The sequence below is a fragment of the Babylonia areolata genome, chromosome 18, assembly GCF_041734735.1.
Source record: "Babylonia areolata isolate BAREFJ2019XMU chromosome 18, ASM4173473v1, whole genome shotgun sequence".
NCBI classification, from domain to species: domain Eukaryota; kingdom Metazoa; phylum Mollusca; class Gastropoda; order Neogastropoda; family Buccinidae; genus Babylonia; species Babylonia areolata.
The window spans coordinates 23069796-23086836 of NC_134893.1; the positions used below are offsets into that span (position 1 = coordinate 23069796).

Sequence of the window (17041 nt, forward strand, 5' to 3'; positions counted from 1 at the left end):
TTTTTTTTCTATATTTGTCTTCACCCATCATTTTTCTACGATTAGCATAAATAAAAGAAATCGGAGGCTGCAGCTAATGATATGGTTCAATAAGAACGCTCACCCCAATTTTCTTGTCCGCTTTATTATTAACAGTGTGATAGTTTCCTTCTCTGAAAAAGGGTAGTCGTCCTGACGAAGGGACGTGACTCGGGCTGGTGTCGGTTTGACCGTGTTTAACAGATTTATCTCCCATGTGTCTTCCACGATAATTTGCGTTCACCAGAAGGGTGTGTGTGTGTGTGTGTGTGTGTGTGTGTGTGTGTGTGTGTGTGTGTGTGTGTATACATATCATCCTCGAAAATAAACTATCAAACATATTCTCTCTCTCTCTCTCTCTTTCTCCCCCTCTCTCTCAATTTGCAGTCATTTCTCTTCGGCACGTCAACATCAGAATATTACGTTGTGATGAACTTTATGGCAAAATTTATACAAGAAGCTTTCAAAATTACTAACAGCTGCAAACCGTGTGGTTTGATATAATTATTTGACATTTTCCTCTGTAACCAGTGAGAGAATCCTTCTTTTCTTTATGGGTGAATAAACGAAGTTATTATAATATGTTCGATCACATGTTGGTTTCTGCCATTGTTCTTTGAAGGAAATAACTTTTCTTTTTTGCTTTGTTTCAGCATTTGCTTTCACCATATTTATTCGTTTATTCCAACGTTTTGTTATATGCAATGAAAATATGTTGACGCATTCACTTATGCTGTAAGGAGACATCATGGTCAATGACATTGAAGTGTTGAGGTGTCGGTGTTTGTCTGTCTCTCTCTTTCTTTCTCTATTTGTCTCTCTCTCTCTCTCTCTCTCTCTCTCTCTCTCTCTCTCTCTCTCTCTCTGTGTGTGTGTTTGTGTCTTTGTCTCTGTGTTTGTGTCTGTCTTTGTCGCTGTCCGTCCGTATGTCTGAGACAGAAACGGAGAGACCGAGAACAGAGAAAGAAAGAGAGAGAGAGAGAGAGAGAGAGAGAGAGAGAGAGAGAGAGAAATATATTGTAAGATATGCTGAATTATGTCGAATGATATCAATGTTTCAAATTTGTTTTTTGTTTTTTTTTAAATAATAAAAAGATGAAAAAATGATAAATCGTAACTAACCTGTGGTGAAACTGATTTTTTTTCTCCTCTCTCTCCTGTTTTCAGGTTTTGTTTCGCTGCACTGACACTCGCAAACACCCCACTACACACACACACACACACACACACACACACACACACACACACACACACACACACACACACACACACACACACACACACACACACACACACTTCTATTCGTTTCCCTCTAGAACAAACGTTTTAAGGAAGATAATCCTCATGCTCTGTTTGTCACCTCATATTCAGTTAATTAAAAACGTGTTTCCGTGTGCAGTTTGTGAGTCTCTGTTTCTCTTTCTTTCTCTGCATTCCTCTGTCCGTCCATGTCTCTTTCTTCCCTTCTACCACTCTCCTGATAGACAGACAGACAGACAGATAGATAGATATACAGACAGATAGATAGATAGACATAAAGATAGATAAGATGCCTCCCCCCACCATATTTCTACAGGCATGTGTGTATGTATGTGTTGAATGTGTGTTCTCCACGTGTGTAAGATGGAAGGACGCACTCACTCAGCTCAGCGACTCATCAGCAGAGCTCATTATGTAGCTGTGCAGCCAACCAAAAATAGTAACGCCCAAAAATAGCAAGTCACGTTGGAGAACAGGAAACCTCAGCCTCCTGCATACAAATGATAATGCTAAATATAATGCTAATAATAATAATAATACTGATGGATACTTATATAGCACACTATCCAGAAATCTGCTCTAGGTGCTTTACAAAAACGCTTTTGTTAACATGAAACATTACATCTATGTTACATACACACACCAAAATGTGACTACACACACACACACACACACACACACACACACACACCACACACACACTGCATACATACATTTTAACATACAAGTGTATCTAACAGCTACCCTAACACATACGCACACATTAGCAGGCACAAACTTACATAAACACACGCACACACAGTACACATTCATATTACATGCATGTAGTTATGTACACATACATATGTATACACACATAGTCAAGCACAGCTAGCGCAAAGGAAGTGGACCTGTCACAATTGAACTTACTGCTGAGGGAAAAGGTGAGTTTTGAGACGAGATTTAAAAGATGCGAGGGAATCAGAATGACGGAGGTTATCAGGGAGCTTGTTCCATGGCTTTGGCGATTGAAAAGAAAACGATCTGTGTCCATAGGTCTTACTTCTGACGTCAGGTATCCTGAGAAGTCGAGTATCAGAGGAAGAACGGAGCTGGCGAGACGGGGTATAGATATGGAGGAGTTCAGAAAGATACTTGAGGCCAGATCCGTTGACTGCAGAAAAGGTCAGAGTGGATAGCTTATAGTCTATTCGATCAGAAACAGGCAACCAGTGGAGAGACTGAAGGAGAGGAGAAACATGGTCAAATTTAGAAGCTCTGCAAATGAGTCTGGCAGCGTTATTCTGAATTCGTTGGAGTCTAACAGATATTTGGGGAGGCTGGCCAAAAGAGAGTTGTAGTAATCCAATCTTGAGAGGACCAGAGAGCATACAAGTGTCTTGGTTGCATCGGTTGAGAGATAGTGGCGGATAGAGCTGATTCTACGCAGTTCCAAATAGGCAACTTTACAGATATTCCAAATGTGCTGTTGGAAGAAAAGAGACTGGTCTACGATTACACCAAGACTGCGAACAGAAGGAGAAAGTGAAACAGGTGTGCTATTGATCAGAACAGAGTCAGGAAAGGAAGGATGTTGACGAAACATCTTTGGACAGATTATCATAAATTCAGTCTTATCACCATTTAGTTGCATCTTGTTGAGAGTCATCCAGTCCTTTAGGCCAGCAATGCACTCCTGTGTTTGAGTCACCAGTGCATCAAATTCAGCTATGGAAGCCGACTGATAAGGTTGTGTGTCATCAGCAAAGCTCTCATGCGACATCGCATGATGACTGATGACATCCGACACAGGAGCCGCATACAGCACGAAAAGAACAGGACCTAGGACGGACCCCTGTGGGACACCATATTTTAAGGCAAATACTCTAGAGTATCTACCATTTACACACACTTTCTGTGTACGATATGACAGGTAAGACGTGATCCATGCTAGTGCAGTGTCACGAATACCAAAGGAAGTTTTAAGCCTGTTCAAGAGGATAGAGTGGTCGACAGTGTCAAAAGCTGCTGACAAATCTAAGAGAGCGAGAACAGATATCTTATCCTCATCAAATCCCGAAAGCAAATCATTCACTATTCTAAGGGCCGTTTCGCAACTGTGACCACGTCTATAAGCTGACTGGTGGGAATTAAGTAAACCATTTTGTTCCAGATGAGCTAAGAGCTGAGACAATATGATCTTTTCTAGCAGTTTTGATAAAAATGACAGATTAGAGACAGGTCGATAATTTTTCAAACAATTATGATCCAAAGATGGTTTCTCGATGAGTGGACGTACAACAGCAGATTTGAAGCTTTCAGGGAAACAACCAGACAGTAAGGAAGAATTGATGACATGAGTAATATGTGGCAGTAGAACATCAATACATTCAACCAACAAAGAAGACGGGACTGGGTCAAGCTCACAGGATTTCGGACAAGCGCTCAGACACACTTTCTTCACAAAATCTTCAGTAACCGGTTGGAAACAATGTAAAACAGGACCACTGTACACGCGTTCTTTATCGGGTGAAGAGAGTTAAACAGAGTCAAGCTTCTCACGAATGCATGATATTTTGCCGGTGAAGAAGTCAGAAAACTTTTGAGGGAGTTCCTGCACCGAAAATGTTGTAGGGAGAGGAGTGTTTTTCATTTTACCTAGTAGATTGTTCGTAGCGTTGAAAAGCTGTTTGGCTGTGGTGCATGCAAGGATTTTAGAAGAGTAGAACTTTGACTTTGCCCTGTCAACAATGTTTGTTACACAATTCCTGGCTGTCTGAATAATGTCCCTATTGACGGTCAAACTAGTGGCACGCCAGTGCCTCTCAGCTCTCCTTCTCTCCCGCTTGGCCTCCAACAGCTCTGGTCCCACGGTGTTGTACCAAGGCGACGGGGGACGATTGGAGATCAGGCGCCGATATTTTAATAATAATAATAATTAATAATAATAATAATAATCGGCAGGTGCAGGTTTTTTCTTCGGAGTTCCGTCTCCTAGGAGGACTTCCAGCCAAGGATAAGAGCTCCCCATGCCCTTTGGTCATCCTCTTCCGCCTTCACAGCCGTTGGGAAAGGTTTCCTCCTCCGCCTGGTCCGTCGTTGGGTGACCACATGGGGCAGGTAGTACTGGGTTACATGATACCAGTAGCAAGGGCTATGCACCTGACCTGACAGCAAATAATAATAATTGACATTCGAAAAGCGCATTTTTCCAGAGACACACTGCTCAAAGCGCTTCACACTTCGTTCCCCCTCTATCCTCCCTCTCGCCTCCATACGCCCCAACACACACACACACACACACCGTGAGAGAGTGAGAGACGTGGCAGAACACACTCGCGCCGCACAATTAAACATCGGAAACCGCCCACCCACCCATGACGCCCTCTTGAAAGGACGTCCCAGCAACACACACTCACGCACGGCACGTGCACACACACACACACGCACACACACACACACATATACACACGAATGCACTGACACTCGCAAACAACCCACTACAACCCCACTACACACACACACACACACACACACGGAAAAAAGGCTTCCTCACAATAAAGCATGCATTTGGGACCCGATCAAACCAGGAAAATAACCGGGGTTGTCGGTATGACGTCAGTGAATCTACAGTGAGTCCGCCACTTCAGTCTTCACATAAAGGCTTTGTTACCCGTTTGTCTTCCTCATAGTCACATGACTCAATGCTCAGCGTGAGAATTTTATTTTCGCAACAAGTTGACGGGTGAGTTGGGATCCGAAGACTTCAACTTGAAACTCTACCCCCTTTCTTCTTCAGCTGCTGTCAGTGTGGCGGTGTCTGCGTGAAGTGTTAGGTAAGTCATTTCCTCTGGGTAAATTGGGAGGTGACTGTTGGTGTGAGATTAGAGTAAAAATCTAACTTCTGTCAGGAACAGGACCAAAACAATCGAAGACGAAGTTTGGATTTTTTTTTGTTTTTTTTTTTTTGAAAAGCCATTTGGATTATGCGCAGAGCTCACAGTTAGATCTGACCTCCAACATCAATGCTGTCTCCCTCTCTCTCTCTCTACCAAATTATCAGAACCGCATGATTATAGTGTCACGTCCCTTTTTCTATTTATTTGAAGTTTATATATATTTTGGTTTGCCTGTCAGGTTTTATTCTTTTTTGAGACATGATGTACAGTTTTGTAAGTTGCTAACTTTTTTCACTGTGCTTGTTCATTGTACTGGACCCCTGGATCTGTCAGTGAATTTGACACACACACACACATCACATGACACCACGTGGAGCTTGTATATGCATGAGAAAGAATTACCACATTTGACTGGTGTGTTTCGGACAGTGAAGCAGATATGGAGCTGTTACTGTTGATGATCTTGGTGATGACGCTGCGGAAAGCTGATTGCGAGCTGAAGTCATCGCTCCACCTCCCTTCCGAAGCCTCTCCCTGTGGTCCCTGCATGTGCTCTGACTCGGGACTGACAATAGACTGCTCCAGCCGGTCCCTGACCAAAGTTCCAGACACCAGTCTCCTGCCAGCCACTGCCACCACGCTCCTCCTGTTCAACAATTCCATCCTCAGCCTCCAACCCTCGGCTTTTAAGGCTTTTTCATCCCTCCAGAATTTGGACCTTTCCCAAAACCTGCTCGTTGTCATCATGGCCAATATGTTCGAAGGACTGAGCAAGCTGCTCAGTTTGAATCTGTCTCACAATCGGCTGACGTTCGAGTTCTCTTCTACTTCCGAGAAGCCATTTACCTCCCTGACCTCTCTGAGGTGTTTGTTCCTGAGTCACAACGAGCTGAAGGATGTGAGCAAGGACCGGGGTCTGCCTGCTCACAGCCTAGAATGGCTGGATCTCAGTCACAACCTCGTCCAGAGCACAAGTGAGTCCTACATGATTAACAATCTCCACAACCTGTCTTTTCTTGATCTGTCTCACAACCACCTCCACAGCCTTAAAGGATTGTTCCTGGGCATGAGCAGCCTTCAAAAACTGGATCTGAGACGTAACCAGATACCCCTTAATGACGTGGCTTATCCAGTTGACGTGTTTGAGCCATTTCAGTCCACCCTGTTGTGTCTGGCACTGGAAGGAAACTGTAAAGCCAATCACAGCATGAAGTACCCTGACCAGGCACTGTGTAAGCTGACCAAATTAAAGTCACTCAGCATGGATGGTCTGCCCTTTGCTGACTTTGGTCCTGGTTTCTACAACATGACCTCGCTCACTGACCTCATGCTGTCAGGACGAGATGAAGGTTACTGTTCCATATACACACTCAGCAATGATACTTTCCTCTCCATGCCAGCTTCCCTGCGTCAGCTGAATCTGTCAGGCTGTCAGATTGTCCACATTGAAATGAACGCTTTCAGACCTTTAAGAAAGGTGGAAATTCTGGATCTTTCTTTTAACATGGACCTGGGTTTTGAGACTCTGGGTGATGCTTTCTATAGTCTGCAAGGGTCGGCGTTAAGCAGGCTGCACATCAACTCTATCATTCGTCCCTACTCCATGAATGTGATGGTCACCCCGAATAACACCCGTTACTTCAAGAACACCAGTCTGCTGGAAATACATGCCAGGAACAATCGTCTAGAATCATTCTGTGAAGGAGCCTTGAACAACTTGCCGGACACCCTCCGTTACGTCACTGTGGATTGGAACAAACTTGGTTTCGGCAGCTACTTCAAAGACTTAGGCAGTTTGAAGAGTCTTACAGTAATACATAACGATGGCTTCAGACTTGCCCATGACCCGCCCACAGAATATCCCCAGGGTGACCTACAGCACTGCCAGGCTCTGTCATCTGGTTCCTCAGCCAGTCATGACCAGTGTCAGCGACCATGGCGTCTGGGTGATTCAGCAGAAGATATGTGGACATCAGAACTGGATGTTTATACCCATGGAGGAGTATTGCCACAGGGAGAAAAGCTTGTCTTTACTCTGCCACCACATTTAGACACGTACGTATCTCGCTGGAACCAATTGTATTACAAGATCCTGGACATTGAGTTCAATCCGAACAATTCCCTGAGGACCCTCAACCTGGGCAGCAACCTGCTGACCACGTGGATAGGTCCCATCACGGGCCTCAACAACCTGGTCGCTCTTGATTTAATGGATAACTTTGCTTATAATGTGTCTGAAACTTTCTTTGACACACTGTCTTCCCTGAAATCACTGAATGCTGGCTGGAACCGCCTGCGATGGATCATTGAGAAAGACGTTCATGGAAGATTGTTTCAGCCATTGAATCAACTGGAAGATTTGAATTTGTCCAGGAACTATATCAACTATATTCCCAAAAACTTTTTTGTGGGGTTAGTTAACTTGCAAACCTTGGTCTTATCACACAATGAAATTTTTACCTTTGACACCAACATCACAGTGATGCAGAACATTACCATTCTGGACCTGTCCTTCAACAACATTCACTTTCTTCCCCAGTTCATCATGGACCACCTGGATCATGTGGCTAAAACATCGCAACATAATGTTACTGTGAACATGACATTCAACCCCATTGCCTGTACGTGTGAGCATATTGACTTTCTGATCTGGATTGAAAAATCTCAAGTGGTCTTCCCTCACGATTCCAGTTATAGCTGTCGTATGGCTAATGGCAACATTCAACGCTTGACAAATATCTTCGAGATCATTAAGGAACTGGATGTAACATGCAATGACAGATCGGGTATCCTGGTCGGAGCAGTTTCCTGCTTTATTTGCCTGATGGTGGTTCTAGTAGCTGCCCTTGTTTACCGCTATCGCTGGAAATTACGCTACCTTTACCACGCTTCCCGCCTCTTCTATCATCGAGTGGACAGCCATGACAATGACGGGTTCATATACGACGCCTTCGTGTCCTATTCTTCTGAAAACAGCGACTTTGTGCACGGGCAATTGCTGGAAGAACTGGAAACCCGAGGCAACCTGCGGCTGAACATCCACAACCGTGACTTCACCCCAGGCCGACCCATCCCCAGCAACATCGTGGATGCCGTGCAGAAGAGCCGGCACACGCTGGTGGTGCTGACCCGGGAACTGCTGCAGTCTGACTGGTGTCACTATGAGATGCAGATGGCCACCATGGAGGCGTCTTACACTGGGCGGGACGTGCTCATCTTCCTGATCTATGAGGACGTGCCCAGCCATGAGCTGCCTCGTGAGGTCTTCTACAATCTGCAGGCCTCCACCTACATCGTCTTCCCTGTAAACGCTGACCCCCCGCTGCTGAGAGACTTCTGGGCCCGTCTGGTGCAGGCCATTCGACTGTAACTTGGTGAACTGAGGAATCAGGTGACGACAGTGACCTGGTGAACTTAGGGTTCTGATGAAGACAGTGACATGGTGAACTGAGTGACCTGATGAATACAGTGATTGGTGAACTGAGGGACCTGGTGAAGACAGTGATTGGTGAACTGGGGGACCTGGTGAAGACAGTGACATGGTGAAGACAGTGACCTGGTGAACTGAGGGATCTGGTGAAGACAGTGACCTGGTGAACTGAGGGATCTGGTGAAGACAGTGACCTGGTAAATTTATGAATCTGGTGAAGACAGTGACCTGGTGAATCGAGGGATCTGGTGAATACAATGACCTTTTTAATAGAGGGGTATGGTGAAGGAAGTGATCTAATGAACTGAGGAGGAAGACAGTGACCTGGTTAATTGAGGGATCTGGTGAAAACAGTGACTTGACAAAGACAATGACCCACTTAAGACAGTAACAGTAGTAATCTCTTGAAAAGAATAATTTGGTTATTAAACTGCTTTAGCGAATACGATAACCTGATAAATGGACTGGTCTGCTGAAAGCAGTGATCTGGGGTGGGACGTACAAGTGATGTGATGATGAGCTAAGTTCGCGAAGCGGTGGAAGTCTGCAGATAAATCTTTCATGGTAAGATTGTTTGGGCAGCCTGGCCCAGTGGTAAATACGATAGCCTGTGGAACAGAAGGATCTGATGGACATGGTTCTTGCCCAGTGCACTGACTTCGGAGTGATCTTCTAAACAGGGGCTTTGGTGGACTTACTCCCTGGGAAGCACCCAATGCTGACCACCCAAAAATCGAAGTCACCTGGTTATTGTCAGCAATGATATGGTGCTGGCCGTTGAACAGTGCTCTGGTTAACAGACTAACCAGTGAGTAAGCATTTCAGGCATTAAAAATAAAATTTTCATGTCGAAATAGGCGCTCGATATTTTATGTGTTGCCTGTGCGGCACACTGTTGTCGGAAACACATCTCGAAACTATTTTTACTGCATCTTTTTATTTCGCACGTGCTAATGTTGTTTTTCCTGCAACGTGTTTCAACAAATTTGCACGAGATTATGATCGAAACCACTCATGTCAGGCGAGTCGTCTTTGTATGGCACATGCAAATGAACCCTTCATGTAGATCTGCTTGATTCATTCATGCATGCATGCAGACATGTGTGACTCCGAAACATCTTCGTGGAGGCTCAAATTTGTTCCCTCCACCAACCCACGCAACAACTTGGGGGAGGGGGGAAGCCCCGTCCCCAACCTCACACTCCCAATATTTTTTCCGCCATTTTTCCCACTCCCAAGAAGGTGAGCGCGTGGACGCATGAGCTCAGACACTGGTGTCTCATATCTCTGTGTGCATGTGTCTGTATTTGCCTCACAGGACCAGTCCGTCTCTGTCGCCCCTTTTCTGTCGTCAGTGTTTAAGGCTGTGTCACGCTGTTCAGTTCACTCGAACTAGTCCTCGTTCTCGCGATTGTTCCGCAGAAACTGATACAAGTGGCAGACCTGCCGATTGAGTGCCGGTTCTTGCTTTCAAACTTTTCGAAGAATTTGAACTTGTTCAACTGACCTGATAAAGACAATGAACTACTTAAGACAATAACAGTAATCTCCGGAAAAGAATAATTTGGTAATTAGAGTGCTTTAGTGAATATAATAACCTGGTAAATGGACTGAGATGAGTCAGTCTAAATGTATAAAGCTTGCCATCCGATGAGGGTGAAGATGCAGGTCATGATGAGCTTTCAGTCAGGATGCAAAATGATGACGACTGTGCTTGAGTTTTCATCTTTTGCAAGTTGCTCTGCCACTGTTTTCATCCTTTCGAATTGCTCTCTACTGTTTTGATCCATATAAGCTGCTCTGCTACTGTTTTCATCCATATAAGTTGCTCTGCTACTGTTTTCATCATTTCGAATTGCTCTGCTACTGTTTTCATCCATATAAGCTGCTCTGCTACTGTTTTCATCCATATAAGCTGCTCAGCTACTGTTTTCACCCTTTCGAATTGCTCTTCTGCTGTTTTCATCCTTTCGAATTGCTCTGCTACTGTTTTCATCCTTTCGAACAGCTCTGATACAGTTTTCATCCATACGAATTGCATTAAAAATACCTTAACTAAGAAACTATCGGTGTTTGTTCTGTTATTATAATTATTATTATCATTATTTCATTTCATTATTTATTTTTCATTTATTTTCTTTTGCATATGGCGGTTTTCTGGTTGCGAAAATCTGTAAACTGATAAATCCTTGACGAAAATATTATGAAGAGAACAACATGTTCTTTTCTAACTGAAAATGACGTCATCCGATCAGTTATTTTCTACTTGATGACCTGCGTCAGCGGCATGAATGACTTCTTTGTGTGGAGGCGAGCAAATGGCGAAATTTTCCTTCTTCCTCTAACCGGAGTGTCTCGAGCACCCTATTAATTCTCAAGTTTCCATTATGCGAACGCTTCTTTCGTTGTTCCTTGTAACCAAGCAGTCTTTTGTTGTTGGTTCTTTTATGCCCCTGGATTCCTTGTTATTTTTAGATATCCACGTTTTTTGTTTTTTTTTAAGCGCATGTTTTATAAGTGATCTTAGTGCTTGAATTTTGTTTGAAACTGTTCCTGAGTATTTTAATTTGGAAATGCTCCTAATAGTTGTAAGATTTATCTAGCCGTACCTGTCATTTTCTGTTGTAAATAGGCATGCCTATTTATTTGTCTGGTATTGAAATGTTCCCAATAATTTTCAGTTGTGATGAAGTAATGCTAATCATTATTTTCTGAACTTGAACACTTCTTGTCTTTGCCTATTGTTTAGTTTCAGTTTCAGTTCCTTAGAAGTATTCATCATTACTGTGTGCATTCAAATGTCCCGAATCATTGTCTGTGGAAAGGAAAAGTTGTTTGTAACCATCTTTTCATGTATCCCAGTATTCCTGCACATGTCTTGCTTTTCAGCTGTGTTCCAGCTCAGTGCTTCTTTGTGCTCCGGTATTTCTGATCATGATCTGCCAGATAAAGGTGTCTCAAATCATTGTTTGATGAATACCAATGCTTTTTGCAATCGTCTGATAAACAGAAGCGTTGTCATATACTGTTTATGGACCTGGTTATTCCATATCATTGTCCGTTTTCGAACATTTCCTTCTCGTGGTTGAATGTTACAATCTATTCTGTTCCCAATCATTGTTTTGAGCATACGATATTCAGATCACTGCATTGTCTGTTGTACAGAAACTTTGCTAATCATGTTTTTTTTTATATACCAATGGAGCTAAATATTGCCTGCTGAGTAGACGGTACCTGAGCATTATGTATACGAATATCCCTGAATATACTCCGTTCCACAGAAATATTCATATTCGCATTGTTTTATGTATACAAATGTTCTTGAAATACTCTGTTTTACAGAAGTATCCATAAAGCTATATTTCAAAAACACATACATTTGCAAGCAGAACAAAGGAAGGAACACACACGCAGGCACACACACGCGCGCGCGCGCGTGCGCACGCACAAAACGATGCATGCACGCTCATGGACACGCACACAACACACACAGTTTTTACACTCTGAAACATAATGTAATAGTATCTTACCCACATGTTTTTCTTTTTACATAATGATTGATGTGTGCATGGTGATAAGTGAAGGGTGTGTCAGTAGTATCTTTGATTTTTGCTGACGGGCATTTTATTTTATTTTAAGTGAGCCTAAAGAAAAAATTTCTATTTTTGGTTGAAGCAGATAATAAAGTATTTTGAACTGAATTGAATTGAATTGAAAGAGGTTGGGGATGCACTGTGCCGCGCGCTCTTCCCAGGGAGAGCAGCTCGAATTTGACACAGAGAAATCCGTTGTGACACGGAGCAATACAATACAATACAATGCAACGCAACGGAACGCAACACAATACAAAGCAACAGCAAGAGTGAGGAAAACACAGTTGGGAGACAGATACTTCATGTTCAACGTTTCTAAAAGTGTCGCTTTTTACGACAGTAGGGGCATTGAATTCATATCCACTGTGCTTAGGGCTCGGCATAGGAAGGCGGGGCCCAATCCTCTCATGTCGCCGTTTTTGATTTTCTCCAAACGAAAACAGGTACCCATTTACACCTGGGTGGATGAGGAAAATCAGAGTAAAGTGCCTTTTTCATCTGACTTCCTGTTTCCTTTGTGCGCTCGTGTAAAGTTTCGGTGTCAGTGTCAACGATACAAGACGTGTTTCCACGCGCACATGCTCGCACAGGACAGAGAACACAGGAAAACAAACAAAAAAGCAGGAAGAAAGTGAAACAAAATTAATCGACGCCAGGTAAAAAATGATTTAAAAAAAAAGGGGGGGGGGGGGGGGGGGGGGGGGGTGGAGGGGCAGGGGGGGGGGGGGGTGTTGACATCGATGTAAAATATCGAATAGAAGAAACAGAACGTTGGAGTTAATTCCTAACATAGGATATGAAATATGGGGAAAATTGACGTAGGTCAATTGGTTTGGAAGCATGAATATTCCAGTGTCAGTTTTAGCGAAAAGAGCAACGCTATTGACAGGGCAGGGAATAGAGGCAACAAGGAGAGAAAACATAAAGACTATGCAAAATAACACCTAATAATAATTTCTTACTTCCTCATGTTGATGGAGTCTCCCGTCGGTCCGACGGATGAGTAGGCAGGCAGGCTTATCTGTCGGTGTGTGTCCTCATATGGGAGAAGAGGCCGATTCTGGATGCGCAGCACTCCCCACAGGTGTTGCAAGGGAAAACGTCTCCAGAAGTTGAGTCCTGCTTCCGTCGCTCACGCTTCTCCTTAATGGCCAGCATTTTCTTGTTTTCAAACGTCTTTATGCCACTAGAGCACAGCATCCTCCAGCGACAGCGGTCAAGGGCATCAGTTTCCCAGGAAGCGATGTCTATGTCACAGGCTTTGAGGTTTGTCTTCCAGGTGTCCTTGAAGCGCTTGATCTCTGTGTCATTGATCTTGATTGCAGGTGGGAGGGTGGGGGGAGGCAATGGGGTTCTGTGAGCTAGCCGGTTGGTCCATGGACTCAGTCTTGCTGAGGCTGATGGTGAGTCCAAAGCGCCTGCAGGAGGTTGAGAACCTGTCCACAATGAACTGCATGTCCTCATGGGTGTGTGCAGCAAGCGCACAGTCATCAGCGAAGAGGAACTCTCATCAGTGCCTCAAACACCCTGGACCTGGCATGGAGTCGCCGCAAGTTGAAAAGTTTGCCATCTGTGCGAAACTGAATGTAGATGCCCCGATCACAGTCTTGGAAGGCGTCAATCAGCATGGCAGAGAAGAGAATGGAAAACAGAATTTCTTACTTCCTCATGTTAGCACCTGAATAAAACCCAGCTACGATAGCATAGGATCAGTGTGTGCCCAGTTCGACTTCAATTGTGGCTTTGTGGTAATGCGTCAGCCTTGGAAGCGAGATAATCTGAACTTGCGTGGCAGAATCCCACACTGACCAGAATTTTCTCACCCTCCACTAGACTTCGAGTTGTGGTCTGGACGCAAGTTACTCAGACGAGACGATAGGCCAATGTCATGTATGTAGTATGCACTTAGCGCACGTAAAAGAACCCACCGTGAGCAGAGCATTGTCACTGGTAAAATTATTTAGAAGAATCATATAAATTATTAGTTAAACAACTACCCCTGCAGACAGACCCCCCCCCTCCCCTCTACCCCCTCCCACCCCCACGCTCCCCCCAAAAAAACAACAACAAAAAACAAAAAAAAGGTGTCGTTGCATTGTACTCGTGACGACGCGCTTCCCCGGGTAGAACAGCTATGACATCACACAGAGAAATCTTCTGTATCAAAAAAAAAAAAAAAAAGGAAAAAAAAAAGAGTAATATAATGCAACACAATTCAATACATCAGAATACAACACAATACAATTCAATACAACAGAATACAATGCAATACAGTACAGTACAATACAATGAAATGCAATGCAGTGCAATACAACACAATTCAACAGAATACAATGCAATACAGTACATGCAATACAACACAATTCAATACAACAGAATACAAGACGATGCAATACAATACAATGCAAAACAACACAATACAATGCAATGAAATACAATGCAACACAATAGAATACAACACAACACAATACAAAAGGGAAGCAGAAGCAGAAAAACCCGGCGCTGGACAATTGAACAGGTACAATTTATTATTGTTGTTTTTTGTTGTTGTTGTTGTTGTTGTTGTTTTTAACCCTGACGGAACCTCTATCCACTACATTCATGTAAGCTTGAGTGGCAAGCGAAATCAAGTACATTGTTGGGTACACTCTCACATGCTGATTGCCTGAAAGCGGCGACGAAGGAGAGACATGTACTCTCTCAGACTTAAGTTTTGGGAACTCATATTTTGTATTATGTACTATGAACTGTGAAATTGTCCATGGTGGAGTTGGAAAAAAGAAAAGAAAAGAAAACAAGTATGTGTAAGGCAAGTGGTGAACAAATTTGTTTTCCTTGTTGTCATCGACAATGTTCATTTCGAGGAGCCGTGTTGACAATCACAACTGCCGTGCGTTGTCAACAACAACAAAAAAGTCTTCGTGGTACACCAGTGAGGCCCTGCAAAGGTATCCATTCCCATTTAATTCCAAATTGTGAAAACTGAACCCTGACATTTGTCCAACTCGAAAGTATCGATTCAGAGTCACAACTAGTAGGCTACGACAAAAGTAGCTGCTACCACTTTTACTGTTTCTGCTACTACTACTTCTACTACTATCGCTACAACTACGGTCACCACCACCACCAACACGGCACCCTCCACTATCACCACAGCATTTTTTATTGGTGATGATAATGATCACATTGATGATGATAATGTTCATGGTGTTTAGAGAGAACGCTGAAAGACCGAGCTGTTTCAATATGTGTGTGTGTGTGTGTGTGTGTGTGTGTGTGTGTGTGTGTGTTTCTGTTGAGTTCTGTTGTGTGTGTGTGTGTGATCTTGAGTTTAACGTCTATTCACTAGAAGTGTTATTGGACGGTGTGTGTGTGTGTGTGTGTGTGTGTGTGTGTGTGTGTGTGCGCGCGCGCGCGCGCGCGTATGTCTGTGTTATGATTACGTAGATGAACAGGCATCACTGGATACCATCCAAGTTGCTCAGCAGGTGTCAGTGCAGGGTCTCTCCTGATGTGTGGCCCCATGGCGACCTGACACTCACAGTTCACCCCTGTGGACTGCGAGCATTGGGACTGCAACAAAACGAGTCTGCTGGGTGTAGCTATTTTTGTCCACATTATTGTTTTGTTTAATCTAAGGCCTGAGTTGCATGCAAATCTACGCAGTACGTATTTTCTTTCTCCTCCCCCCAACCCCCCCCCCCCCCCACCCCCACCCCCGAATCTTATCGAGCTCTGCACGTAGTTTCCTTCACTGGCCGGAAGACAGCAATAAGCAACAACAGCCTTTTTTTTTTGCATGAATTCTTTTTCTGTGTCCTCATCATTATTCATGACAACCACCATTACCAACACTACACTTTCCACCACTATCACCACCTGGCATGGCGCTGTAGTTTGCAAAAAAGAACCACTTCAGTATTGAATATCCATATCCATTTTTATTTGTGCCAGACAAAATCATTCACTGAACATCTCAAAAGGTGTCGTTCGTATTCACAAAGGCTTCTGTGAGATTAAAAAAAAAACAAACAAACAAAAAAAACAAACAAACAAACTGACTTTACAATCTTCATGGATTACATTGTTTTTATGTTATGGCTGCTTGACTTCAATTTCATATGTACCATTCATTGTGATTATAATATGTATATATGCGCAATGGCTTTATCTGAAATACACCCCCACACCCCGTCCGTCAAGCTTTCACAAGTCTATAATAAGTTCGTGAAAAACGACAATATTTTCTCCAGCATCTGCGGTTTCACCAGAACCACTTCAAATCCAGCCTGACGGCTTTCATGTTAGCGCACTGTGCATGACCATACAGACACACGTGAGACTCCATTCATATGTGTTGTTCAAAGACTCGCCCACCACGCTGGGTATATCGTGACTGAAAACATGCAATGAATAAAGACAACTACAACAACAAACCAAACAAAAACTAGAAAGCAAAGAAAAACTGACCAAATTTTTTTTTTTTTTTAAATTACAAAATAAATAAAATAAACAAACCGCAAGTCTAATCCGCGTTAGTTAGGTCAGTTCAGTCTGTCACGTGGCTTGGTTGGGTCAAGTTAGGCTGTCACGTGGCTTCGTAGGGTCATGTCAGGCTGTCACGTGGCTTCGTAGGGTCATGTCAGGCTGTCACGTAGCTTCGTTGGGTCAAGTTAGGCTGTCACGTGGCTTCGTAGGGTCATGTCAGGCTGTCACGTGGCTTCGTAGGGTCATGTCAGGCTGTCACGTAGCTTCGGATGGTCAAGTGAAACTGTCACGTGGCTTCGTTAGGTCACGTCAGGCTGTCACGTGGCTTCATTAGGTCAAATTAGGCTGTCTACGGCTGAGTTAGGTCAAGTTAG

The 17041-nt window shown here is 43.7% G+C and overlaps 1 protein-coding gene across 1 annotated transcript; it reads left to right on the forward strand.

The window, feature by feature from the left end:
* Positions 1-5016: 5016 nt before the first annotated feature.
* On the forward strand, positions 5017-12225 carry LOC143291895 (toll-like receptor 4). The gene is made up of 2 exons (XM_076602035.1): positions 5017-5093; positions 5586-12225. The coding sequence occupies exon 2, from the start codon at positions 5596-5598 to the stop codon at positions 8524-8526; it is 2931 nt and encodes a 976-aa protein (XP_076458150.1). The 5' UTR covers positions 5017-5093; positions 5586-5595; the 3' UTR covers positions 8527-12225.
* Positions 12226-17041: the final 4816 nt, after the last annotated feature.

What these genes read in the sequence shown, in the direction of transcription:
- LOC143291895 (XM_076602035.1), top strand. Translation starts at nt 5,596, where the DNA reads ATGGAGCTGTTACTGTTGATGATCTTGGTGATGACGCTGCGGAAAGCT.